General features: G+C 48.9%; 2 protein-coding genes across 2 annotated transcripts in view; one reads left to right on the forward strand and one right to left on the reverse strand.

Moving 5' to 3' along the window:
* The window catches only part of POLRMT (RNA polymerase mitochondrial), a 43,042-nt gene extending 40,299 nt beyond the window's left edge, over window positions 1-2,743 (forward strand). The window contains exons 14-21 of the mRNA XM_036242119.1: window positions 270-356; window positions 437-550; window positions 640-692; window positions 836-934; window positions 2,017-2,089; window positions 2,280-2,371; window positions 2,460-2,518; window positions 2,632-2,743. Coding sequence (XP_036098012.1) covers window positions 270-356; window positions 437-550; window positions 640-692; window positions 836-934; window positions 2,017-2,089; window positions 2,280-2,371; window positions 2,460-2,518; window positions 2,632-2,681 — 627 coding nt within the window. The 3' untranslated portion in view covers window positions 2,682-2,743. The remainder of the gene's footprint in view (window positions 1-269; window positions 357-436; window positions 551-639; window positions 693-835; window positions 935-2,016; window positions 2,090-2,279; window positions 2,372-2,459; window positions 2,519-2,631) is intronic.
* An 86-nt stretch (window positions 2,744-2,829) lies between these two features.
* HCN2 (hyperpolarization activated cyclic nucleotide gated potassium and sodium channel 2) overlaps window positions 2,830-24,011 on the reverse strand; it is a 30,657-nt gene continuing 9,475 nt past the window's right edge. The window contains exons 2-8 of the mRNA XM_036242120.1: window positions 22,296-22,719; window positions 21,496-21,657; window positions 20,254-20,472; window positions 18,951-19,097; window positions 6,165-6,405; window positions 5,765-5,929; window positions 2,830-4,213 (exon numbers count right to left, since the gene is read on the reverse strand). Of these exons, the coding sequence (XP_036098013.1) occupies window positions 3,516-4,213; window positions 5,765-5,929; window positions 6,165-6,405; window positions 18,951-19,097; window positions 20,254-20,472; window positions 21,496-21,657; window positions 22,296-22,719 (2,056 nt within the window). The 3' untranslated portion in view covers window positions 2,830-3,515. The remainder of the gene's footprint in view (window positions 4,214-5,764; window positions 5,930-6,164; window positions 6,406-18,950; window positions 19,098-20,253; window positions 20,473-21,495; window positions 21,658-22,295; window positions 22,720-24,011) is intronic.

Below are 24,011 nucleotides of genomic sequence, written 5' to 3' on the forward strand. Positions count from 1 at the left end.
GGCTGCTGGGCAGCAGGCAGCTCTGAGAGAGGGACTTGTTTCCGCCCCCACTGTGGGGTTGAGGGGGTGCAGAGGGAGGAACCCATAGCAGCTAGCTATCTCCTTGGGCCCCTGGGCCTTGGTTTCTCCACCAGAAAAATGGGGGAATGGACTTCAGGAATCTGAGCCAGCCCTATTAGGTCTTCTGGTCCTGGGTTGTGGGTTTGGTCATGGAGGCTGCCCCTCCCCTCTAAGCTTGCCCCGCCATTTCTGTGCCTGCCCATCCCCAGGAGTTTGTGTGGCAGGCCTCTCATTACCTTGTGCGCCAGGTGTTCAACAGTCTTCAGGAGATGTTCTCGGGCACCCGGGCTATCCAGGTGAGTCCTCCGTCCTCCTCCCTTCCCCAGCAGGGCTTCTGAGACTGGGCCCTACCCTGAGCCTGTCCCCATCCCTGCAGCGCTGGCTGGCCGAGAGCGCCCGACTCATTGCTCGAACTGGCTTGGCTGTGGAGTGGGTCACACCCCTGGGCATCCCCATCATCCAGCCCTACCACCATGACTCCAAGGTGTCGGTATGTGCTGCCCCCACCTCCATGCTCACCCCCATCCCAGTGCCAGGGTAGGCCTTATACCCCATTCCCCTCCCACCCCAACCCTACAGATCAACGGAGGGATCCAGAGCCTCACCTTCAGCAACAATGGGGACACCAGCCAGTGAGTGCAGGGGAGGGGTGGGTAGCTGGACTGAGAAACAGCTGGGTGAGGACTGAGGGGGCTGCTGGGCCAGGGGATGCCACTTAGGTCAGGCCAGGATAGAGGTACCAGGTTCTCTGAGTGTACTCCACCCCCACACACAGGAAGCCCAACACACTGAAGCAGAAGAATGGCTTCCCACCCAACTTCATCCACTCCCTGGACTCCTCACACATGATGCTTACAGCCCTACACTGCTACAGGTAGGCCCTGCATCTGTATGGTACACATTCATTAACCACTTGCAGGCAGGCCCAGTGCTGTAGACATGGTGGGGACCCTCATAGTGCAGGAGATAGGTTGTAATGCCAATTCCTACGGGTGGGGTTTGGGGCAGAGACCTACAGCAGGCAGGGAACCCAGTCTGTTGGACCTGATACCCAGAAGATAACTGTGTAAACACATGCAATGGCCCTGGGTCAGCAAGGTCTGAGTGATGAGAAAGTGCTGGGCCATGGAGGGAAGGAGTCGTTCCTCTGAGTGTAAAGCTGGCCCTGGAGCGCCCCTGTGACTGCATCCATCCAGAAGAGTGCAGGCACACACTGCATGACCAGTTCTGGGGGGCTTGGACGTTGTCCTGTCAGATGTATGGGCCTTGGGGCAGCTGGCAGAACCCTCTGGTTTGCTGTAATGAGCCCCTCAGAGGCAGTGAGCTTGGGGTGGTGGGGCAGGTGTGTGGATAGTTCTGATAGACATGACCATTAATACCCTGGATGGTGTGGCTCAGTTGGTTGGAGCATTGTTCTGTGCACATATCTGGGTTGTGGGTTTGATTCCTGGTCAGGGCACATGTGAGAGGCAACTGATCAGTGTTTCTCTCTCTCACCAATGTTTCTCTCCCCCCACTTCCTCCCTCTTTAAAATTAAAAGAAGAAAGAAGAGATGACCATTAACATGGGGGCTTGGCTGGATTGAGCTGAGGGGTCAGGGGTGAATTCTGTGCTCCCATCTGCTTAGTGTGCATGGCATGGGGACTCCTAGGACAAAGCCCTGTGGTTGGTGGTGGGGGTGGGGGACAGCATTTGCTGGCCCCTACAGGGAGCTGAGAATCAACCAGGCAGCAATTGGGAGCAGGGTGGAGAGGACATGGAGAATTTCATTCTAAGTTGAGAACTTTTTATCCGTACACTGAGGGGACAATTGCTGAGCGTGCAGAGATGGGGGGCATGAGGAGAGAGGAGGGTGTACATCACTGGACTCAGCCCCCCAGCCCAGTGGTTGAGCTGGGCCCTGAGTGGACTGAGAGGGCTGGCCCCTCCTCATGGGAACCCCTCCTCTGCTACAGGAAGGGCCTGACCTTTGTCTCCGTGCACGACTGTTTTTGGACCCATGCAGCTGATGTCCCCATCATGAATCAGGTACCCTCTACTCCCCTTCCCCTCCAAGAGTGGACACCTCTGGTCCCATGGTTCTCTCCATGTAGGAGCTTAAACCCCTAACCTCAGTCTGGGTTTTGGTCCCAGTGCTCTTATAGGTGTTGGGGCAGGAGGTGGTAACTCCACCTCTCAGCCCCTTGTTCCCAACTCATGACATCCCCTCTCCCCCAAGGTGTGCCGTGAGCAGTTCATCCGCCTGCACAGCCAACCCATCCTGCACGACCTGTCCCGGTTTCTGGTGGAACGGTTCTGCTCTGGCCCCAAGTGAGACACCCTACCCTCAGTGTAGTTTCTGCTACCTGGTCCTCATCCATCCTGGGCCTCACTCTCTACCCTGCTCTCTCCAATTCAGGTCCACGAATGTTCGAGTCACCAGGTTGCTGGACATGCTACTGTCAGTACCCAAAACAGGTAAGGCCATGGGCAGGGGAGGGGTGTCCTAATTGCCAGCTGGGGGCTGGGCTTTCTCAGAGCCCCGCCCACATCAGGACCAGGGTTCATGGTCTTGCTGCTCTGTTCCACAGGGACCTTCAACCTGGAGCAGGTAAAGCACTCAACATACTTCTTCAGCTGACGCAGACCTGCTGGGCTGTCCCGGGGGCCCTCTGTACCATAGTGTAAATAAAGCTCTGTTGCCACTCAGGGGAGCGCTGCCTTCTGCGGGTAGAGGGTGCATACCACCCTGCAGTATGGGAGCTCCCAGCAAGCAGATGCGGGCAGGCTGGGAGCCAATGCTGTCGTTTATTGCGCGGAATGGGGGTGTGGAGATTAGGGGCGTGGGAGGCGTGGTGGGAATATTTCTGTCTCGGCTAGTCGGTACATTCATCACGAAGGCGGGGAATCCCCAGCCTTGCCCCCACACCCAGGCACAGCCAGGACTGCCGGTCCCTGGGCACCAGGCTCTGGAGGGTGCTGCGTGTGCCCGCTCCAGGAAGGTCACCGCGGGGGCGCGCATGGATGGGGGCGGGGCTGGTTATTGCGTGAGTGCGATGGGGGCAGCAGGGAAGCCGGCAGGCCAAGTATTGCACTTAAACAGAATCCTCATCGGACGGCGGGCCAGCTACATGGGTAGGGGTGGGTGGAAGTCCACAGCCATCTCCTTTAGGCCATGGGGTGGCTCCCTCCCTGTTTCACAGTTGGGGGAACTGAGGCACCGAGGTGAAGGGAGCCCCCTCGCATGCTCGTGAGGCCACCGCCGGGGGTGGGGGATGTGGGGGACTGGGGCAATGTGGGTGGGCGCAGGGTGATGGGGGGGACGACAAGGGCCCATCCGTCCAACTACAACTACCTACGTCTCCTCTATGGCTTCTGGGGTGGGCGGCCGGGGCAGTGCGCAATGGCATGGCTTTGGTTTGGATGAAGGCCCCGCCCCTGGCCCACCAGGGTCGGCGGGGCGGTGCAGCGAGGGTCACAAGTTGGAGGAGAGGCGCGAGCGCGCTGAGTCCAGCAGGTCGAGGCCTCCGGTGGCACTAGGCAAGGCCGAGTCCCTGCGGTCCGGGCTGGGCCCGGCGGCCCGGGTGATGGACGTGGGCCCCAAGCGCGGTGTGGAACTGCTGGCTGGACGCGCAGAGGCTGCGGGGCCAGGGCCGGGAGCGCCATGGGGCAGCGAGGGCTGTGAGGCAGACAGTGGACGCGAGGCGCGGCTCAGGCGGCGCGCTGGAAGTGCGGGCCCAGCGCGGGGCGCAGCAGCTGGAGAGCACGGTGCGCCGCCATAGGGCGAAGTCCGTGGTGCCCGGGGACTGGCAGGTGCGCCCGGGGGACTGGCAGCGGGCGCGGGCCCCGGCGAGGCAGTGGCAGCGGGCATGGGCCCCAGGGGTAGGCGCCGCACAAGGCGGGGCGAGCCAAGTGCCAGTGGCCCCACGAGTGGGCGTGCCACCTGCGGGCAGAAGCTCATGGCCACAGCCTGCTGCAGCGTGGCAATGGCCGAGGTGACCTGCGGTGGTGGAGGTGGTGGGAAGAGGCCTACACGCTGGCCCAGCTCAGCCTGCTGCACCATCTCCCGGTCATACTTGACGATCTCCTGGATGATAGCATTCTCCTGGTTGTTGAACACGCCCGAGTTGAGGTCGTGTTGCACCTTATGCAGCAGGATCGAGTTCTTCTTGCCTGGGGACAGAGGAGGTATTAGTGCACAGGGGAACGCATTCTGCATACAGTGAGTGGGTATCCAGTAGGCATACCACTGAATGTGCTGAGCACCTCCTGCATACAACAGCCAGGTATTGGGCACCAACACTACAACCATTAGGCACAAAACACCTGCATACAGCAAGCAGGTAAGGCACCTACTCTTTACAGGCAATACCCATACACCTGTGTGTACTGCATGTCTCTTGCATATAGCTAACAAGTATCCTCACCTGTTCTCTATAGCCTGTACTGTACATACACAGATGTATAGTGAATGCCTCATATACACCAAGCATGTACTGGGTACCTAGTCTCTATACCTGTATGCAAAACATACCTCCTATATACCACAAGCAGTACTGAGCACCTTCTGCATACAGTGATAAGAATCCAGTAGGCATACAGCTCTGTGTATTGTGTGCCCCCTATATATAGAGGGATGGTATCTAGTGTCTGCTGTACGTGGGAGGCAAAATATTGAGAACCTCTGTATATTGTAGGTATGCATGATTTATATACAATAAGCAGGAATCATACACCTGTCATGTGTAGCAGGCACAGAGCATCGGCTGCATACATAAAGCAGGTATGAGACATCTATGTATACTGCCAGCGTACATGGAGCATTTCCTGTATATAGCAGTCATATATTGAATACCTGCAGTATACAGCAACACCACCTGCCTGTTCACAGCCAGAGTGCCAAGTGTGGAACACATATAGCAAGCAAATATTGAGTGCCTGCTGTATAGGTCAATAAGTCCAAGCACCTGTCACTCACAAATATGTCGAATACCTACTATATAGAGCAAATTGTTGAGTGCCTTTTGTATATAAACATGTATTGAACACTTCCGGTATACAGGGAAGTCCTCTAACCCCTCTCTGCCCCACCAGTCCTGCTTTTACCGCCATTGTCTTTATTCCCACAAACCAACAAGGGCCACCATCTCCCTGCCTCCTAACTCTAGTTGTCAGCAAGTCCTGAGGGCTCTACTTCCCAGCCATTCCTGAGATTCCCTCTACCTCTCCCTATACCTCCTGTATACCCTTATAGAATACAAATCTGATCAGGTCCTCCCCTGCCTTGAATCATCTGTGTCTCCCTATTGCTCCCGATTTACAGTCCAAATGCCTCCCCCCACAGCCTAGGCCCTGTTATGTCTGGGTTCTTGCCTACCTCCCCAGCCTCCCTCCTCTCAGCTTCCCCAGCTTTCTTGACTCCAGGTTTATTCCCCTCAGAGCCCTTGCACATGCTGTATCCATGTGCAAAGAACACGCGTTCTCATCCTGGCAATACCTAGTAATCCTGGTCTCCACTTAGCATCACCAGGAAGCCCCACCACTCCCACATGCCCTCTATGATGTGAGCTTCCTAAGGGCAACGCTCAAGGCACCCTCATGGCCCACAGGCTACACCTGGCACATGGTAGGTGCTCAGCAAGTGTGGGTCAGCTAGGCCACGCCACCTCTCATCTTGGCACAATTTCCCCTATGACCACAGAGGGCTGAGCCAGGCCCACTCACCAATGCGGTCCAGGCGGTCAATGGCGACAGTCTCAAAAGCCCGCCGCATCATGGGGTACTCCTCCAGCACTTCATTGAAGTTGTCCACACTCAGCGAGTAAAGGCGGCAATAGGTGTCAGCCCGCACACTTGCTGTGCGCCGGCCCCGCGTTAGCAGACAGATCTCTGTGTGGTCAAGGGAGGCACCTCAGTGGCTGGGCAAAACCCAGCTGCCACCCATTCATCATTGGGGTGCTCCCAGCTGCCATGAGCAATGGTCCAGCCCACACCTTTGCTAGTGTGGCCCTTCTATCCAGAGACCCTTCCTGCCAGCACCACAGTGGTCTCCCCACCTTCCCCTCCATCCCCAGGAAGGGCCCAACTTTGTATTGCCTGTCCCCTGGTTCCTGCAGACACTAACCCCCAAAATATGAGCCATCGGATAGCTTCATTTCCTTGTTGCCCTTGGTGAGCACACTGACCACGCCGTGCTGTATGAAGTACATCTTCTTGCCAATGGTGCCCTCACGGATGATGTAGTCACCTGGCTGGAAGACCTCAAATTTGAGTTTGGTCAGCATGGCTGTGACAAAGTTGGGGTCAGCATTGGCAAACAGTGGCATCGAGGCCACCAGCTTCCGGCAGTTGAAGTTCACAATCTCCTGTAGGGGCAGGAGGCAGGGTTGACATCAAGGCAGAGATTGAGCTCTTGCTTCCACCTCACCCTACCTTTTGGTATTTGTTTCACCTTTCAGACCCTCAGTTTCTTCATCTGCGAAAGGGGTTTAACACTTTATCCTGAAAGCCAGCTTTTTACTTAATGGACAAACACTAGAGGGCTTGCCACCAAAGACCAGAGCAAGAAAAGATGTGCACTGATTCCTACTATTTAACACTGCATTGGCAATGCTGGTCAATGCCATTATACAAGAAAAAAGCAATTTCAGACATAAGAATTAGAAAGGGAAAATTAAAACTATGTTTATTATCTCCTTTATTGTGACTACCTGGGAAACCCCTCAGGAATCAATGGAAAGACAACAATAGGGGAGTTAGTCATTCTAGCAAGTGATTAAAAAAATCAACATAGCCCTGGCCGTTTTGGCTCAGCAGTTAGAGCGTCGACCTGCGGTCCAGAGAGACCCAGGTTCAGTTCCCGCTAAGGGCGCGTACCTCGGTTGCAGTTTGTCCCCGGCCCTGGTTGGGTTGTGCGGGTGGCAGCCACTCAATGTGTCCCTTTCACGTCGATGTTTCTCTCTCTCTCTCTGTTCCACTCTCTCCCTCCCACTCTATCTGAACAAAAAATGGAAAAATGTCCTCGGGTGAGGATTAAAACAAAAAAAAATCAACATAAAAACTAAGAACATTAAAATAAACCAATGTGGCAGAAGTTAGGTTGACAGTTAACCTTGGGGAAAAAGCTTCTGGGGGACTGAAATGTTTCATGTTTGAGCTGGATGATACATGGTGATTTCACTTTTCAGAACATTGAGCATGCCCTTATGATATGAGTTTCCTGTAAGATGCATTTCAATAAAAAGGAAAGCTCACCTTAGAAAGAAATCAATAGCTGTTGCCCTGGCCATTTTGGCTCAGCGGTTAGAGTGCTGGCCCATGGACCAAAAAGTTGGTGGGTTTGATTCTGGTCAAGGGCACGTACCTCGATTGTATTTGTCCCCAGCCCTGGTCAGGGTTGTGTGGGAGGCAACCAATTGATGTGTCTCTCTCACATCGATGTTTCTCTTTCTGCCCTTCCCATTCTACCTGAAGATAAATGGGAAAATATCCTTGGGTAGGGATTAAAAAAAAGAAGGAATCAATAGCTTTTATATACTGTACAAACAGTAACTCCTCAGTGGAAGGTATAATGGATGAGCCCTGGCTGGGTAGCTCAGCCAGGTTAGAGTGTCGTCCCAATATACCAAGATTGCAGGTTTGATCTCCAGTCAGGGCACATACAAGAGTCAACCAATGAATGCATAAATAAGTGAAACAAGAAATCAATGTGTTTGTGTGTCTCATTCTTTTTTTAAAAGAAGACATAATGGATGAGAAGACCCAATTTACACCAGCATAAAGAGCTACACAAAATGGTGTGACCTGAAGGTAAAAAGACATCTGAATCTATATGAAGAAACCTAGAAAGTACTCCTGAAAGGCACTGAAGTAAACATGAACACACTGTGCTCTTAGATAGAAACCTCACCATCATAAAGATGAAAGATGCCCATTCTACCTGTTCATTTACATATTTCACATGATCCCAATGGAAACACCATCAGGTTTGCTTTCTAATAATGAGACAGTCAAGTTCATTTAGAACAAATGAGCAAAAATAGCAGGAAATACATGAAAAAGGAGAGCAGGAGGTAGGACTAGCCCTCTCAAGATATTAAAATACATTGTAGCCCAGCCAGTGTGGCTCAGTGGTTGAGCGTTGACCCATGCACCAGGAGGTCGCCGGTTCAATTCTCTGTCAGGGCACATGCCCAGGTTGTGGGCCCTATTCTCAGTGGGGGCATGCAGTCGATCTTCTCTCTCATGAATGTTTCTCTCTCTCCCTTACCCTTCTCTAAAATCAATAAAAGTTAAAAAACAAAAACGAACACACAAAAAAACATTGTACACAGGCCAACAGAACAAAATAAAAGTCCAGAAAAGACCCAAGCACAATGGAATTTTAAAAGTAAAGGTGGGCCCTGGCCAGTTTGGCTCAGTGGTACAGCATCAACCCACGGACCAGTGAGCGTGGGTTCAATTCCAGTCAAGGGCATATACCTCAGTTGCAGTTCACCCCCGGCCCTGGTTGGGGTCATGTGGGAGGCAACCAGTAGATGTGTCTCTCTTACATCAATGTCTCCCTCCTTCCCTCCCTCCCTCCATCTCTGAAGACAAATGGGAAAATATCCTAGGGTGAGGATTATTTTTTTAAAAAAAGTAAAGGTGGCCCCATGTCAAGGGCCAATGCCAGACATTTCAGCTCCATAGTAGAAGATGCTGCTGAATACCTTCCTCACACCATATTTCTGGCTAAACTCCAGATGGATCAGGATCTAAATGTAAAAACAGGTCTGCAATGGCAGCATTGGAGGCTGCTGAACCTGCCCCCTCCCATTCCAAACTCAAACATACACCAATATAGACAATTACTCTGTGAGACAACAAGGCTGAATGAACAGCTTCTTCCAACAAATGAGAGAGACCAAACAGAGACTTTGGAGCCACAAAACCTCTCTGGGAGCTGTGGGAACTCTCCAGAGTAAAAGGGCTGGTGAGCACCTTTGTGCTGGTCCCCTCTACTTAGGGCAGGCAGGGCTCTATTTTGGGGCTTTGGCCTACCTGCAAGTTCACTGCAGTGTGTTTCCCAGTTTCGTTGCTTGTAACCTTTTGCCTCCAAAGGGACAATAGAGCATCACCATACCCAATGGGCATCCCCACCCAGGACTGCTCTGACTTGGACCAGTGACCCAGATGCTGGTCGGGGTCGTGTCAGAGGCAACCAATCGATGTGTCTCTCTCACATCTATGTCTCTCTCTCCTTTCCTCCCTCCCACTCTATCTGAAGATAAATGGAAAAATATCCTCTGGTGAGGATTAAAAAAACAACAAAGACGACGAATAATATAATACTCAAGTGACAAACACATTAGAAGGAATCAACAACAGACTAGCTAACAGAAGAACCAATCAGCTACCTGGAAGACAAACTAGTGGAAGTCAACTGATCAGAACAGCAGAAAGAAAAGGGTATTTTTTAAAAAACGAGGATAGTTGCCCAGGTCAGTGTGGCTCAGTTGGTTGAGCATCATCCCACGCACTGATTTGATTCCTGGTCAGGACACATACCCAGATTGCAGGTTGATTCCCTGGTCAGGCTGGCAACCAATCAATTTTCCTCTCTCTAAAATCAATAAAAACATAGTACAAAAACAAAAAACACGAAAAAGGACAATTTAAAGGAATTCTGGGATGAAGTCAAGTGCTCAAACATTCACATTATAGAGATCCCAGAAGAAGAAGAAAGAGAAAGGAACAGACTTTACTTAAATAATGGCTGAGCCCTGGCTGGTTTGGAGTGTCAACCCATGGACTGAAGGGTAGCAGGCTCAATTCCCAGTCAAGGGCATGTACCTGGGTTGCGGGTTCAGTCCCCCACCCTGGCTGGCTTTGTGCAAGTGCAGGAGGGAGCCAATTGATGTGTCTCTCTCACACTGATATCTCTCTCTCTCTCTCTCTCTCTCTCTCTCTCTCTCTCTCCCACTCGATCTAAAATTAATGGAAAAGTATCCTCAGGTGGGAAACCAAAAAAAAAAGAATGGCTGACTGCGGTCCAGAGAGACCCGGGTTTGGTTCCCATTAGGGGCACGTACCTCGGTTGCAGTTTGTCCGCGACCCTGGTTAGGTTGTGCGGGTGGCAACCACTCGATGTGTCTCTTTTGCATCGATGTTTTTCTCTCTCTCTCTCTTCCTCTCACTCTATCTGAACAAAAAATGAAAAAAATGTCCTCAGGTGAGGATAAAAAAGAAAAGAATGGCTGAGCCCTGGCCAGTGTTGCTCAGTGGATAGAGCAATGGCCTGTGCACCAAAGAGTTGCAGGTTCAATTTCGGTCAAGGGCACATACCTTGGTTGCTGTTCATCCCCAGTCCTGGTCAGGGTCATGTGGGAGGCAACTAGTCAATGTGTCTCTCTCACATCAGTGTTTCTCTCTCTCCCCCTCCCTCCCTCCCACTTTATCTGAAGATAAATATTTTTAAAAATAACCTTGGGTGAAAATTATATATATATATATGATATGTCATAATTAAAAATAAATAGCAAAAATTAAAGACAGTTTTGAAGGCAGCAAGAGGATAACAACTAGTTATATACAAAGGAAAACCCATAAGGCTATCAGCTGATTTCTCAGCAGCAACATTATAGGTCAGACAGGAATGGCAGGACATTTAAAGTGCTGAAAGTAGAACCTACAACCTAGAATAATTTACCCAACAAGATTATCATTCCGAATTGAGGGAAATGAAAAGTGTTTCTCATACAAAAGAAAACTAAAGTTCATCACTATTAAGCTATCTTTACAAGAAATGTTAAAGGGGGTCTTTAAGTAGAAAAGACCATAACCAGAAATCATAAAATATGAGAAAGGGAAAAAATTTCATAATAAAGCTAAATATTTAGTAAATATAGCAAATTGGACATGTAAAAAACTGCAAAGTTCAAAGAAAAAAGTATCAAACTCAATTTAAAATAAGTAGCCAGGCCCTGGCTGGTGTAGCTCAGTAGAGCATCAGCCCATGCACTTAGGGTCACGGGTACAATTCCTGGTCAAGGGCACATAACCTGGGTTGCAGGTTTGATCCCTGGCCCTGGTCAGGGCACATTCAGGAGGCAACCAATCGATGTGCCTCTCTCATATCAATCTCTCTCTCTCTCTCTCTCTCTCTCTCCCTTCTACTCTCTCTAAAAAAAAAAATTCTTGGGTGAGGATTAACAACAAAATAGATAAATAAAATAAGTAGATATACCACACAAATAGATCTAAAATATGATATCAACAACATAAAGTGTGTAGGAGTAAAAATGTACTCCTTATAGAATATATTTGAATTTAAGTGACTATTAGCTTAAAATAGACTGCTATAGATGTAGAATAATATACATAAAACTCATGGTAACCACAGGAAAAAACCTACAGTGCACTCTCCCTCCCAGGAGCACATGGTGCATTTCCCCTCCCCCTCTTCTTTACCCCAAGGTGAGTTAACTTCACCTTTCTCTTTCCTAAGCTCCAAGGGCCCTTCTTCTGCCTCTTTAACTTTCTAAATAAACTTCCCTTATAGTTTGAAAAAAAAAACCCGACAAAAGATATATAAGGACTTAAGAGAAAGTAACCCAAACAAATCACTAAAGATATCTAGCCAGTGTGGCTCAGTGGATTGAGCATCTTCCCATGCACCAAGAGGTCAATGGTTCGATTCCCAATCAGGGCACATGCCCAGGTTTGGGCTAGATCCCCAGTAGGAGGCATCTAGGAGGCAGCCAATAGATGTTTCTATTTTTCCTTCTCCCTCTCTATCTAAAAATCAATAAAAACGTATTTTTTAAGATAACCAGTAAACCACAAGAAAAGAAATCAGGAGATGAAGAAAGCAACAGAGAACTATAAAAACAACCAAAAAACAATTAACAAAATGGCTAACAGTATGTACTTATCAATAATTACATTAAATATTAATGGAATGAATGCTCCAATAAGCAGATATAGGGTGGCTGAATGGATTAAAAACAAGACCCATTTATATGCTGCTTACTAGAGACTCATATCAAATTAAGACGCAGACTAAAAGTGAAGGGATGGAGAAAAACAGTCCATGCAAATAGAAATGAAAAGAAACCTGGGGTAGCAATACTCATCAGCCAAATAGACTTTAAAACAAAAGAGGTTAAGAAGACAATAAAGATAATTACATAATTATAAAGGAGTCACTCTTAGAAGAGGATATAACAATCATAAATATGCACTCAACATAGGAGCACCTAAATACATGAAGCAAATATTAATAGACATAAAGGGAGAAATGTACAGTAATGTAATAGTAGGAAATTTTAATGTCCAACTCAAAATCAATCCATACAGAAAATTAATACGGAAATAATGGATTTAGCCCAGTCGGTGTGGCTCAGTGGTTGAGCATCGACCCATGCACCAAGAGGTCACCAGTTTGATTCCCGGTCAGGGCACGTGCCCAGGTTGTGAGCCGTATCCCCAGTGGGGGGCATGCAGGAGGCAGCCAATCGATGTTCTCTCTCATCGATGTTTCTCTCTCTCTCTCCCTCTCCCTTCCTCTCTCTCTAGAAATCAATAAAAAAAAAAAAATAGATTTAAATGTCATATTAAAAGGGATTGACTTAATAGATATTTATACATCATTTCACCCAAAAACCCTGCAGAATACAGTCCGGCCAGTGTGGTTCAGTAGTTGAGCGTTGACCCATGCACCAAGAGGTCGCTGGTTTGATTCCAGGTCAGAACACAAGCCAAGGTTGAGGGCCCAATCCCCAGAGCGGGGCATGCAGGAAGTGGCCAATCGATGTCCTCTCTCAACCTTGTTTCTCTCTCTCCCTCTTACTTCCTCTCTCTCTAAAATCAATAAAGGAAAACAAAGTGCTAATTACTCCTTTTAAAACAAAGTTTAACTCTACACTTAAAGGAACTAGAAGAAGAACAAACAAACCAAAAGGAAGGAAATAGTTAAGATTAGAGTAGAAATAAATGAAAGAGAAATTTAAAAAATAGCCCTGGACAGTTTTGCTCAGTGGTTAGAGCATCAGCCTGCGGTCCAGAGAGACCCGGGTTCAGTTCCCACTAAGGGTGCGTACCTCAGTTGCAGTTTGCCCCCGGCCCTGGTTGGTCGTGCGGGTGGCAGCCACTCGATGTGTCCCTTTCACATCGATGTTTCTCTCCCTCTCTCTCTCTCTCTCTCTCTCTCTCTCTCTCCCTCCCTCCCACTCTATCTGAACAAAAAATGGAAAAATGTCCTCAGGTGAGGATTAAAACAAAAAAAAAATTTAAAAAAATAGAAAAGATCAATAAAACTAAGCTTGTTCTTTGAAAAGACAAACAAAAATGAACATATTACAAAATAATCCAATATCCTTGATGAATACAGATGCAAAAATTCTCAACAAAATAGCAAACTGAATTCAACAATACATTAAAAAGATCAAACACCACAACCAACTGGGATTTATCCCAAGGACACAAGCATGGTTCAATATTTATAAATCAATTAATGACATATATTAACAAAATGAAAGATAAAAACTTTATGATCATCTCAGTATATACAAAGAAAGCATTTAACAAGATACAACATCCTTTTATGACTAAAACACTCAATAAAATGAGTATGAAGTAAATCTGACAAATTCTTGGCTAATATACTCAATAATAGCCCTGGCTGGTTTGGCTCAGCAATTAGAATATCAGCCCATGAATGAAAGAGTCTTGGGTTCAGTTCCAGTCAAGGGCATGTACTTTGGTTGTGGTTCATCCTCGGCCCTTGTCAGGGTCATGTGGGAGGCAACCAATCGATGTGTTTCTCTCACATTGATGTTCCTCTCTCTCTCCCCATCCCTCCCACTCTATCTGAAATAAACAAAAAAATATCCTGGGGTGACGATAATAATAATAATAATAATAATATACTCAATAATAAAAAACTGAAAGCTTTTTCTTTAAGATCAGGAAAAAGGCAAGGATGCCCATCCTCACCACTGTTTTTCAACATAGTACTGGGAGTTCTAGTCAGAGCAATCAGACAAGAGAAAGAAATAAAATGCCTCCAAATTGGGAATGAAGATGTGAAACTCACTATTTGCAGATGACATGATTCTATATAGAGAGAATCCAAAGACTTTAAAAAAGGCTATTAGAAAATAAATACAGTAAAGTTGCAGGACACTATATGCAAAAGAGTGAAACTAGACTGTAATCTGAAACCATACACAAAAATTAATTCAAAAGGGATTAATGACTTGAATATAAAATCTGAAACTAAAACATAGAAGAAAACACGGGCACTAAACTTATGGACCTTGGTCTCAGATGGTTTTTTATTGTCTGAGAGAGAGAGGAAGGGAGAGATAGAAACATCAATATGAGAGAGAAACACCAATTGGCCACCTTCTGCATGTCCCCTAATGGGTATCAAACTCAAAACCTGGGCATGTGCCCAGACCCAGATTCAAACCGGAGACCTCTCAGTCCATGGGACATTACTTATTTCACTGAGCCACACTGGCTGGACTCAGACTTTTAACTTGACCCCCAAAGGCAAGGGAAGTAAAAGCAAAAATAAATGAATGGGACTACAGCAAACTTAAAAGCTTCTGCACAGCCAAAGATATGATAAACAAAACAAAAAGGGAACCAATCAAATGGATGAAGATATTTGCAAATGATACCTCTGATAAGGGGCCAATATCAAAAAAATATTTTAAAAATTCATACAGCTCTCTATTAAAATACCAACAGTGCCCTGGCTGGTTTGGCTCAGCAGTTAGAGCGTCAGTGTAGTCCAGAGAGACCCAGGTTCGGTTCCCACTAAGGGCGCGTACCTCGGTTGCAGTTTGTCCCCGGCCCTGATTGGTCGTGCGGGTGGCAGCCACTCGATGTGTCCCTTTCACATCAATGTTTCTCTCTCTCTCTCTCTCTTCCTCTCCCTCCCTCCCAGTCTATCTGAATAAAAAACAGAAAAGTGTCCTTGGATGAGGATAAAAAACAAAAGTACCAACAGCACCCTGGCTGGTTTGGCTCAGCACTTAGAGCATAGGCCCAAGGACCAAAGAGTTGTGGGTTTGATTCTGGTCAAGGGCATGTACCTTGTTTGAGGTTTGTCCCCAGCCCTAGTCGGGTTGTACAGGAGGCAACCAGTCGATGTGGCTCTATCACATCGATGTTTCTCTCTCTCTTCCTCCCTCCCTTCCATTCTATCTAAATATCAATGGAAAAATATCCTTGGGAAAGGATTAAAAATAAATTTTAAAATGGTGCTGGGAAAACTGGACAGGTACTTGCAAAAAAATGAAACCAGATCACCAACTTACACTATACAAAAGAATAAAGTCAAAATGAATAAAAGACTTAAGTGTAAGTCATGAAACCATAAAAATCCTAGAAGAAAACATAGGCAGAAAAATCTCAGACATCTCAGATAGCACAATTTTCACTGATATATCTCCTAAGGCAAGAGAAACAAAGGAAGAATTAAATAAATGGGACTACATCAAACTAAAAAGCTTCTGCATTGCAAAAGAAACCATCCTCAAAATGAAAAGGGAACCCATTGTATGGGAGAACATATTTGCCAATGATACATCTGATAAGAGATTAATCTCCAAAATATATAAAGAACTCATATAACTCAACAAAAAGAAGGCAAACAATCCAATTTAAAAATGGGCAAAGGACCTAAATAGACACTTCTCCAAAGGACATACAGATGGCCAAGAGACATATAAAAAATGCTCAACATCACTAATCAGAGAGATGCAAATTAAAACTACAATGAGGCATTACCTCACACCTCCAGAATGGCTACCATCAATAAATCAACAAACAACACGTGCTGATGAGGATGTGGAGAAAAAGGAACCCTAGTACACTGCTGGTGGGAATGCAGACTGGTGAAGCCACTATAGAAAACAGTGTGGAGTTTTCTTAAAAAATTTAAAAATGGAAATACTGTTTGACCCTGTGATCGTACTTCTAGAAATATATCCTAAGAATCCCAAAATACCAATCAGAAAGAATATATGCACCTCTATGTTCACAGCAGCATTATTTACAACTGGAAACAGCCTAAGTGCACATCAGTAGATAAGTGGATAAAGCTGTGGTACATTTACACAATGGAATACTATGCAGCTGTAAAAAAGAAGGATTTCTTGGGCCTTGAGACAGCATGAAAGGACCTGGACATTATTATGCTAAGCAAAATAAGCCAGACAGAGAAAGACAGGTATCACGCAATCTCACTTATATGTGGAATCTAATGAACAAAATAAACTGATAAATAAAATGGATCCAGAGGCATGGAAGTGAGGAATCTCAGAGGGAAAAGGCATAGGGGCAGCAGGAAGAGATTAACCAAAGAACTTATATGCACATATGCACATAATTGTCTGCCTACAGATGCAGACAATAATGCAGTGAAGGCCTGGGGTAGGGCAGGAGCCAGGTGGAGCGTAGAAATGGGGGAAAAATAAGGAGGGACATCTGTAATACTCTCAAAAATGAAGAAAAATAAAAAATAAAAACATACAGAAATAAATTAATAAAATAAATAAATAAAAAACAAAAAACTAATTCAACTTAACAAAAAACAACAACAAAGAAGTCAATTAAAAAAGGCCTGGCTGGTGTGGTTCAGTGGTTGAACATTGACCCATTTTTTAATTCATGCACCAAGAGGTCACTGGTTTGTTCCCAGTCAGGGCACATGCCTGGGTTGTGGGCTCGATTCCCAGTAGGGGGTGTGTAGGAGGCGGCCAATCGATGTTTTTCCCTCACACTGATGTCTCTATCTCTCTCTCCCTTCTTCTCTCTCTAAAAATTCAATAAAAACATATTTTAAACATAATAAGTTATTACTTAAAAAAAGGGCAGAGAACCTGAGTAGACACTTTTCCAAGGAAGATACACAGATGGCCAAAGGTACATGTTGGTGAAAATGTAGATTGATGCAGCCATTGTGGAAAAAGATTCCTCAAATAATTAAAAATAGAGCTGCCATGTGATTCAACAATCCCACTTCTGGATATTTATCTGAAGAAAACAAACACCAATTTGAAAAAATATATGCACCTCTATGTTCATTACAGCATTATTTATAATAGCCAAGATATGGAAACAACTTAGGTGTCCATTCATAGATTAATGGATAAAAAAAAAAAAAAAGTGGTACAGCCCAGCCAGTGTGGCTCAGTGGTTGAGCGTCGACCCACACACCAAGAGGTTGCCAGTTAGATTCCTGGTCAGGGCACATCCCAGGTTGTGGGCTTGATCCCCACTGCGGGGCATGCAGGAGGCGGCCAATCAATGTTCTCTCTCATCAATGTTTCTCTCTCTCTCCTTCTCCCTTCCTCCCTCTCGCAAAATCAATAAAGAAAAAAAATTTTTTTAAAGAAAGGAGAAACATCTGTAACAAAAATAAATTAATTAAATGTTAAAAAAAAAGTAGTACATATATACAATGGAATATTACTCAGCAACAAAAAAAGAATGAGCCCTGGCCAGTGAGGCTCAGTTCGATGGAGCATCTTCCCGTACACCAAAAGGTGGTGGGTTTGATTCCCAGTCAGGGCACGTACCTAGGTTACAGCTTCAATCCCTGGTCAGGGTGTGTGCAGGAGTTAATCGATTGATGTTTCTCTCTCTTTTTCTCCCTTCCTCTCTCTAAAATCAATTATTTATATATATATATATATATATGTATATATATATATATATATACATATATATATATCTTGCCATTTGCGACAACATAGATGGACATGTCTGTCTATGGTTACTGGATATTATGCTAAATGAAATAAATCAGATAGACAAAGACAAATACTGTATTGCCTCACTTATATATGCAATTTAAACAAAACAAAATAAAGGAATAAACAAAACAGAAACAGAACTACAGAGAACTAGCAGAACAAGGGACAGGGATGGAGAATAGGAATAAAAAAACAGAAACTATACAAGCATTAGAAGAAAACACCTTTCCCTCCTCAAGCCTTTTCCTGGCTGTGCCCTCCCCCTGGGACACCCACAGTTCACAATGCCTCAAGATGTCATCCCCCACCCCTTCCCAAAGCTCCTCCCTCTGGACCTCCCTGAGGGCACAGGGCAGGGCTCAGAGACTCCTTCAGTAACTGCTTGTTGAGTGTTGTGAGTTGAATCATGTCCCCAAAAAAGATGTGTTGAAGTTCTGAACTCCTGGTACCCGGGAATGTGATCTTTTGTTGAAATAGGGTCTTTGCAGATGTCATTACTTAAGATGAGATCACCCTGGAGGAGGTGGGCCCTGAAAAAATGACTGGCATCCTTATAAGAGGATAGACACACACACAGGAAGACAGCCATGCGAAGACAGAGGCAGACATCAGGGTGACACACCTCTAAGCCTAGGGACACCAATAACTGCTGGCTACACCAGAAGCAGGAAGAGGCAGAAAGGACCCTCCCCAGACCTCCGTAGGGTACATAGCCCTATGACACCTTGATCTTGGACTTCTGGCCTCCAGAATGTGAGAGACTAAATTCCTGTTGTTTTAAGCCATCCAGTGTTTGGTCATTTGTCATGGCGCCTCAGGAATCTTGCCCAAGGTCACAGGCTGAGAGGCAGAGCTGGGATTGAACCAACACCCACCCCGGGCTGACTGACTTTCCTCTGCCTCCTCCCTCTGTCTAACCTAGACCCCAAACAAGGTAAGTGACATCAGGTAGAGGGTGTGGGGACTCGGTGGCTGGGGCATTGTGGGAATGGAGGAGGCAGCGGCTCACAGAGAGGTGTCTGCTGTGTGTACAAATCTAGCTTGAGACCCTTATGCTGCAGCTGGGCCAGTCCCACCTCATCTTGGAGACTGGGAGCCTGGCAGCAAGGGTGTCTCAAACCTTATCCGACCCCGAGGGTCCTGTGGCCCTGCCTTACCTCTCGAAGGGGCCCGTTCAGCTCTCCCAGGATGCTGTCCTCATCAAACATCTTGCCCTGGTAGCGGTGCTCATAGTAGTCATGGATTTTCTGCCGGAAATCCGCAGGCAGCTTGTGGAAGGACATGTACTGTTCCACTTGCTTGTACTGTAAGGGGATGGGGGGGCCTGAGTCAGTGGCCACTGCTCAGAGAACCCCTGCCTCAGCCCGAATGGGGCTCCCAGGTTTAACCACAATCACAACAAACACAGGACACCCCATTACATCTCAACTTCATAGCAACAGCAAAAATGTTCAGAGTAAGGGGATCCTGTGCAATACTTGGGATATGCTTATGTTAACAGAAGTTATTCCTGTGTCCTGAATTATATCTGGTGACTCCATCTCTGACAGCTTGACTCTAGGCCCCCAAGATGCTGGACCCCCATCCCAAGGCTCCCAACTCTGCCTGTGGCCTTGGTGCGCCTCCCCAGGATCTTTCTATAAACCCCAGGGGATGTGGGCAGCAGGCAGGGGTGCCAGGCCCTGCCGTCCCTAGGATGGCACCCCCAGGGGTGCCCCAGCCCTGTTTCCAACCCAGCCCCATCCGGCCACAGCTGCCCTGAGCTCAGCAGAACCCGTGACGGTGGGCGGGTGGCGGCACCAGCTCATTTTTGGGTACGAGGCCGTGGCTTCCGGACAGCCGGGGCACCTGGCACTGGGCCCAGCTGACCCGGCTAACCCGACTGGCACTGCTGGGGGTGCTCACAGCTGTCCACCCAGGGTCAGCCATCAAGTAGCAGTGCAGGATACATAGAAAAGCATGGGGGTGGGGCCAAGCTCACCCTTGGCCCTTTGAGAAGGAAAACTGAGGCACAGGGTAGACATCAAGGCCATACTCCAGAAAGGGCTAACATGTGGGGCCAGTGCCTGCTCTCCCTCAGCCCTTTCCAGTCCACTGGCCCTCGGAGTAGCCCCAGGGAGGCCCCCCACCCTGAGGCCAGGCCCAAGTGGCCGAACATCCTTACTCCCCCAGTGGCCTCCTCCATGGACATGGCTGCAGCATGTACTTGAGTGACCACAGTCCTCTTGCTCAGTGCCTTCCCTGTCATAGCACCTCCAAGCCATCCCAGACCCCTAGAGAGGTCTTCCTGTGTCCCCAGCCCCCAGGGAGCTCCCTGATGCCCCATGGACTGGCCCTGCCCTGTTTGGACCTCCTGGCTTCCATCCTCTTCCTCAGCATGTATCCCCTCCAAGCTCCAGACTTCCCTCTAGGGTCCCCGTGCCCCCTACATGGAGGGATGGTGGGGTGGGACCCCCAGACCTTCTCCTGGTACTGGCGCCTCGAGGAGTCCAGCGACTGGATGAGGGCAGTGGCATGTCCGATGAACATGGCGTAGCAGGTGGCACCCACGATCATACTCAACATTGTCAGCCAGATGTCAGTCATGCTCTCAGGTGCCTGCCGACCGTACCCAATGCACAGCATGTGGCTCATGGCCTTGAAGAGCGCAAAGGAGTAGAGCTCGCTCCACGAGTGATTCTGCAAGGCCATAGGTAGGCAGGTGAGCAGGTGCTCACAGTCCCAGGGAGCTCCTTGGCCCCACCTGCCTGTCCTTCCCCAGGCATCCAAAGTGGTAAGCTTCCCACATCCAGAGACAACCAAGAGAAACCAAGACTCAGGCAGGTGATATGATGTGTACATGTGTCAGAGTGAGTCTGGCAGGAGCAGGTCTGGAGATGCTTCCCCACTTTACTCCTGGAGAAACTGAGGATCAGAGGGGCCAGAGTCTGGCCCTGGGTGCTCAGGAGCCCCCACCCCTTTGCAGCCTCTGATCAGAGTGTCTGTAAGGCCCAGAGAATCCCAAAGTTCCAGGGACCCTGTGGATGGTGAGTTAGGGACACCAGAATCTGATCAAAGGGGCCAAGAGGGTGGAGGCATCTGACAGGGCCAGGAGGACCCCCCCCCCCCAGTCCTCAGTTAACCCGGATGGGGGAGGGAAGCAGTGAGGCCCCCATTCAGGAAACAGGACAGCATGCCCGGGTGTCCAGCCAGACAATGAGCTGCCTCAGCCAGGCAGCTGTGCCAGGCGCCGGGTGCTCGCCTGAGGATGCTCCTTCTGCTCTCTCTGGTCCACCAACCCCCCGCCCCTCCTGCCCAGCTCCGAGTACATCCCACCCCCACAGGCACCAGCCGCACAGCACTCCAGGAGCAGAAGAAAGGCTCCTTGTGATGCTAAAGAGCACCCAAGACTCGCCCTTTTCAACAGCCGGTATCTCAGCCAAGGCAGCAACCGGTGACTGGGTCTCTCCATGGACTGTTATCTCTTACGGTCCATGATACCACGTTCCCATTTGTATTTTGAATAAATTATGTACATCAGAAAGTGGACTCAATGGGGGAGGGAACAGTAAGTAGACTATCTGGGTGACAAAAATTGTCATCTTCGCTGAAATGATCAAGGAGCTACCTCTTCATGGTCCCAGAGGGGCGCTATCTTGGGACCTCGGGTGGACTCGGCCTGGGTGGGTGTGGGCTGGGCATTGCCCAGGTCGGGGTGCTCACCACCATGCCGTTGATTGACACCCAGCAGTTGCGAGGGAAGTCCTGCAGCATGGGAACCAGGAACTGCAGGCAGCCGTCCCAGTGGCACAGCAGCAGCATCATGCTGATGAGGTTGCAGATGCGCATGACCGCGCTCGCCAGGTCGTAGGTCATGTGGAAAATCTGGGGCATGGCGGGCGCGTGAGGTAGAAAGGAGCCCCCCTTCCCCCACGGGACCCAAATCCCCGCCCTGCTACCGTTCTGGTTAGTGAAATGTCCTGAAAGAGAACGTCGCCAGGACCGCTGCCCCTTCCAGCAACCCTGTCCCCGCCTGCTGCTCCCCTCGGAGCCCTGTCGCTGCCCTAGAAACCGGGGGTGACATCGCATGGCATTGGCAGTCCAGAGGTGGTCCCGACTTGGGGAACAGGGGCATGACTGCTTCCCTGAGCCTCAGTTTCCCCGCTGCCCAATGGAGCTGTGGATTCCTTCGCTTACAGGGCAGAGTGGAGGCCAGGGGCGCGATGTGTCAAGGGTCCTCGCTGTGTACTCCCGGTCTCCAGCCCGCGGCCCCGCCCCGCCCCCACACCGTGCCTATATTCTTCTGTCCCTTATGGTACAAGCCCCTCACTGCAGCCTTTGTGACCCCACCCCAAACCCCTTCATGATCCCTCTCCTGTGCCTGTACTCCAGCTGCCTTCTCCCTGTGGCCCCGCCCCTGGACCCCCCCATAGCACAACCGAGTCCCCCAACACAGCCCCGCCCGCCAGATAGTTCCTGCCGCTCTCACAGCCATGACCACAACGCCCCTCGTGTGCCCTCACCTCTTCCCACTGGTGGATGTAGCGGATGAGGCGTGACAGGCGCAGCAGCCGCAGCAGGCTGAGGATCTTGGTGAAACGCACAATGCGCAGGGCGCGCGCCGTCTTGTAGACCTCGGAGTCGATGCCTTTCTCCACGATGAGGAAGATATAGTCCACGGGGATGGAGGACACAAAGTCCACCACAAACCACGTGCGCAAGTACTTCTTCTTGATCTTCTCGGGGTCCAGGATGATCTCGGTGTTGTCCTCGATCACGATGCCCGTGCGGAAGTTCAGCACCAGGTCCATGAGGAAGAACGTGTCCGAGACCACATTGAACACGATCCACGGGGCTGTGGTCTCGTCCTTGAAGAAGGTGATGCCCACAGGGATGATGATGAGGTTTCCCACCATGAAAAGCAGCATGGTGAAGTCCCAGTAGAACCTGGGGATAGGCGTGAGCATCAGCCCCAGAGCCCTCGCCCACGCCACGCGCTCTGCCAGGCATGCCATATCCACTGTGCACATGCGCCTTCCAGGACCAGCTCAGATCTCTCCGCCCGCAATTCGGAGATTTTGGCCCCAAGTCATGGCTAGCGTGGACTTCTGTCTCCAGGAAGTCCTTCCAGCCCAACCTCAGACAGAACCCACAGCCCACGGGGCTCCCCCGGCTGGGGCCCTCCTTCGGTCCCTGAAGAAACTGGAGACCTCGCGGAGCCTAAAAGGTCGCTCAAAGAACTGATTAAATGTTTCCTTGACCAAAAACAACCAATGTGCCTGGCACAAGCGTAGAATGCAAAGGACAAGAAAGGAGAGGGATGGTTGGGGTTCCTCCCGGCCCTGGTCGGGTTGGGCAGGAGGCAACCAATCCATGTGTCTCTCTCACATGGATGTTTCTTTCTCTCCCTCTCTCTTCCCCTCTTACCCACTCTATCTGATGATAAATAAAAAAATATCCTTGGGTGAGTATTTAAAAAACAAAAACAAAGGAGAGGGAGGCAAGCAAAGAGGAGCCAGGGTGGTGGGGAGTTGGGGGATTGGAGCAAGGAACATGGGTGACAAGTTCAGTGGGGGCGCCAGGGGCTGGAGAGCGCAGGGTGGGAGTGGACATGTCAGCTTGACCTGGGGATGCAGAGTACCAACACCAGCCATCCTGAGCAGGTGGGCTTCCATGCTGTGCACTGGCGGTGTTTCCATTTCCCTTTGAGGGCCACAGACAGGGAGGCTGCAGGGCTGCTAGTCCAGCAGGGAAGAGGCACAGGCAGGTGGAGCCAGAGCAGAGGTCTGAGACGGTGGGAGGAACCCGAGCCACAGGACTTGGCAACTGCTCAGACATTTGGAGCAATAGATACGCTTGAAAAAGTGATGCCCAGTTGCTTCCATTCCAAAATACAAGACCCCAAGGTCAATTCCTAAATTCCACCTGAAAGCAATCTCAGAAAAAGGCCCGACCATTCAAGGAATATCTATGGATGGCCAAGCATGTGCTCTGAATGAAGTGTTCATGAGGACATACAGACACAGCAAAAGGCCACATGGACAAACTGCCGGCCTTGCAGCAATCAGGAAAATGTGAATCAAAACCACTCTGAAGAACAGTCAGTTCCTCCAAAAGTTAAACTGAGTCACCATATGATGCAGCAATTCCACTCTCAGGTGTGTATCCAGAGGATTGAAAGCAGGGACTCTTTTTTTTTTATCCTCTCCTGAGGACATTTTTCCATTTTTTTGTTCAGG

The sequence above is a fragment of the Molossus molossus genome, unplaced genomic scaffold, assembly GCF_014108415.1.
Source record: "Molossus molossus isolate mMolMol1 unplaced genomic scaffold, mMolMol1.p scaffold_m16_p_4, whole genome shotgun sequence".
Lineage (NCBI taxonomy): Eukaryota > Metazoa > Chordata > Mammalia > Chiroptera > Molossidae > Molossus > Molossus molossus.